The 3,525-nt window shown below is 40.9% G+C and overlaps 1 protein-coding gene across 1 annotated transcript; it reads right to left on the bottom strand.

Moving 5' to 3' along the window:
* Window positions 1-5: 5 nt before the first annotated feature.
* LOC118756678 (probable sodium/potassium/calcium exchanger CG1090) lies at window positions 6-2,917 on the bottom strand (the record flags this gene model as incomplete). Its single annotated transcript, XM_036491427.1, has 4 exons — window positions 6-836; window positions 2,000-2,289; window positions 2,349-2,592; window positions 2,655-2,917. Coding segments are annotated over 4 exons (1,628 nt in total), but the record flags the coding sequence as incomplete, so codon positions are not given.
* Between the last annotated feature and the right edge of the window lie 608 nt (window positions 2,918-3,525).

Raw genomic sequence — 3,525 nt, 5'->3', positions numbered from 1 at the left:
CCAGCAGCAACAAATGTCAATCCCATAACCGTGTCCGGTATGGCCAATGTTGAGCCAATCACCGTTATCATCCAAACCATAAAATACGAATAGAAGGAGATCCAAATCATCGACACGATAAATGTGAATGGATACCAATTGCGGTATTTCTCAGTGCGACAATCCGGCATAGTTTTCTGGCACAAATAGTGTATGGGATAGACGACATACCAGGAGATCAGTGTTGGAAGTCCGCCTGCCGTGGGACGTTCCAATGGATTGGGGCGTGCCTCTTTCGACTTGTCAGATGATTTATAGTATTCTACGCCAGTTGGCTGTGGTTTGCCGACAACCGGTTTGCTGCCGTCATCATTTGTATTTGTTGGTGTGACGACTGCATCCGGTTGATCGGGATTGTATGCATAATTTTCATGACCAGAGCCGGGTCCTGAGGTGGTAAATGTATTTGTGCCCCAGTCATCTTCGCCTGGTGGTTGGCCGTATCTAACACTGACTCCCACTGGATTTGTCGACGAATCTTCGCCCCAAGCGGCGTTCGGATCCCAACTAGAATTTGGATCTCCATAATTTTGATATTCGCTTGTTGACTGTTGTTGTTGTTGTTGTTGCGATCCGGAGGCTCCGTCTTGTGTCAAACTCGTTTGCTGTTGTTGTTGTGTGCCTTGTGTGTACGAACTATCGGGTATATTTTTGTAGGTCACCAGCGACGATTGTTCCTCTTTGGTTGGCAATTTGAATGGTAAATTTAAGGATAAAGCCCATCGTTCCAGTTCCGTGTTGAATGTAAGAGCAACGCAATATCCCACATAGCAGAGCAACATGAATACCGCTTCGTACTGTGAAAGAAGAAGAAGAGGAGAAAATTGGCCAATCCAACTAAATTCGTACATATATACATATATTTGTCCTTCTTCGACGAAAAAAGATTCGTGTTTTCCAAACCGGTTTCTAATACTAAGTAAATCGGATTTTTATAATCGAATAGAACGGGATTTTACCTAGTTTATATAAAATAGATTGTACGTTAATGTTTGGCCGAGCTTCTCCTCCGGTTTGTGGCGTTCGCCTTGATATTGTGTGACAAGGGAAGGACCTACAGTTTCAAGCGATTGCATTTTTATGATAAGCTGTTTTTCATGGCAAAAATACACTCGGAGGTCTGCAATTGCCTGCCGAGGCGACCGCTATTAGAAAAAACTTTTTTTGTTTTTTTATATTTTGTTGTTGGGTTGAACAGGGCTTGAACCCAGGCCCTGCTGAGTGGCAGTTTGTATCGTGAGACCCTCGAAGCAAGTCGAGCTCTTCGTCTGCAATAGGTGGCGGTGGTCTCCGATGATGGAGTTCAAAGGGGTTTGAGTTGATGATTTATCCGGTTTTTTCTTGATTTGAAAATAGGGAACCGGGTTTTTTTTTTCAAACTACCTTTTTTTAAATAATGCGAAAACCGGTTTTCAAAAAAAACGAATAATCGAATACGTTACTGATCCTGACCTTTTTACCGAAGGAGATTTCTCCCGGCAACGAATTGGAAACTCAACAGTTTTGCAAGCACTTGGTATAGAGATAACCCCCTCCGATATTTAGAGTGTACTTATTTAAAACCTTTTCCTGAACAAGGCTCATTCCTAACTTTGATTTGAGTATGAGAACTAACTTGGAGTTATTAAACTGCAGAAAAAGGGGGTAATATTAAGGTAGAGGTGAGATAAAGGCGCTTGTACTTCAAAGGTGATAGAAAATACATTTTCAAAGCCTATAAGCCTGTGAAAGTTGCTCGAATAATTCATTTACTTACAGGTTTCATACCTGAACGAGCTTTAACTATGCAAGCGGTGATGGAGGAAAAATCAAAAAACGCTATAAAAAGAAAAGCAAACACAGGTAGGACTTTTTAAAAACGTAACTTAAAAAAAAAATGTTGGTTAGGGCCTTAATGAATTAAGGTAACGATATATACAAATAATTCAAAAGTAAATTACGCATTTAAAACAAAACTTACACACGAGATAACGTCATTGAAAATGATGATCAGCATAACCAGAATGGATAGACTGTAGAAGAAGCAGTCTCGCACTAAAGGCCACCAATTCAATTGGCAAACAGTTCCAGAGCAGAGAGCACAAACCGATATCACGAACATAATGTTGAATACCGCCGAGCCAATAACACCACTTATGCCGATATCATCTTTTGCAAAGAACACTCCGATCACCACTGTAGCCAATTCGGGCGCCGAACTACCAGCCGCCATGAAAGTGGCGCCCGCTACATCAGGTGCAAGTTTTAGTTCTGTAAGGAAATGGAAAATAGAGAGGTCAAATATTTTATTTGCACACACACCTACATACCTTCGCATAAACGATCCAAACTGGCGACAAAGTATTCATCGCAAACGATAGCCAAACCGAAAAACGTAAATACGGCAACGATGATATGAATGATGAGTCCACCATGTTGGCGTGCCCATTTGCCCATCAATGGCTGTGGGAATTGTTCAATAGCGGGTGGAGTACAATTTCGTTTCGGTCGCCAAGTAGGAACGGCATGTTTAGCAGCAGTATGTGTTGGTGCTGTGGACATAATGGTGGCACCCTAAAGAGGAAGGAAATATAAAATGAATACTTCTAAATTCAATCGGAATTTATTTTATTTACCTCCGTTGTAACACTTGGTCCTAATGTACTATCAGCCGCATTGGCGTCTGAGAGATCTACCTCCTTATCAGATGTTTCACCTAAAGCGCTATCCCCATCCTCCTGCAAACTGTCGGGATTTAATGCAGTTTCGGGTTTTTCATCACCCTTGGCTGAGTACACAGTAACGCAGTAGTAGATAAGGAACAAGAGTCCCATATTCCAGAAGCGTGCACGTCGACTTCTTCTTCGGACAATCTGGAAATATTGAATGAAACAATCAGCTTTGCAATGGGTGCAGTTTTTGACAAAACTTATGTATGAATGTATAAATGGCGGCCGCTATGGTTTAGTGTTTAGCAGTGCGCGCTACGACTCCGTAAGTCCTTGTTTCAAGCCCTGGCCAAAGCAAAAAAATATAGAAAAAGGGTATTTTCTTAACAGCGGTTGCCCTTCGGTAGGTATTGCCAAACCTACGAGTGCATTTCTGCCATAAAAGTAGCTTCTCATAAAAATACAATGGCCGTTTGGAGTTGGGGTTTCGATATAATTTCCACCGAACCGTGACATAAGTTCCATGGAAGTTATGTCGAGGAATTACTACCATCGATCGATTTTGGGTTCATGGAAGTTAAGGCTGACATTAATTCCACACATCTGATTCATGAAAGTTATTTTAGACATATTTAAGTTCCATGATAATTGTATAGAGTCAAGTTTTCTCAAGTGAGCCACCCAAAGTTGACTTTTCGATTTTTTTATTTTTCATTGACCGATTTTGAAAGTTAACACGGTGTGCTATATTGACCCCAATTTTGCACTAATTTTATTTTATTTATGGCGAGTTTGTTTGCAAACAAATTTTTATGCTGGCTTTTACACTTTTTGAAAT

This window comes from Rhagoletis pomonella, unplaced genomic scaffold, assembly GCF_013731165.1.
Source record: "Rhagoletis pomonella isolate Grant_MI unplaced genomic scaffold, Rhpom_1.0 Rhpom_scaffold_11480, whole genome shotgun sequence".
Lineage (NCBI taxonomy): Eukaryota > Metazoa > Arthropoda > Insecta > Diptera > Tephritidae > Rhagoletis > Rhagoletis pomonella.
The sequence above is the reverse complement of the archived record's forward strand: the minus strand, read 5'-3'. Positions and strand labels throughout refer to the sequence as shown.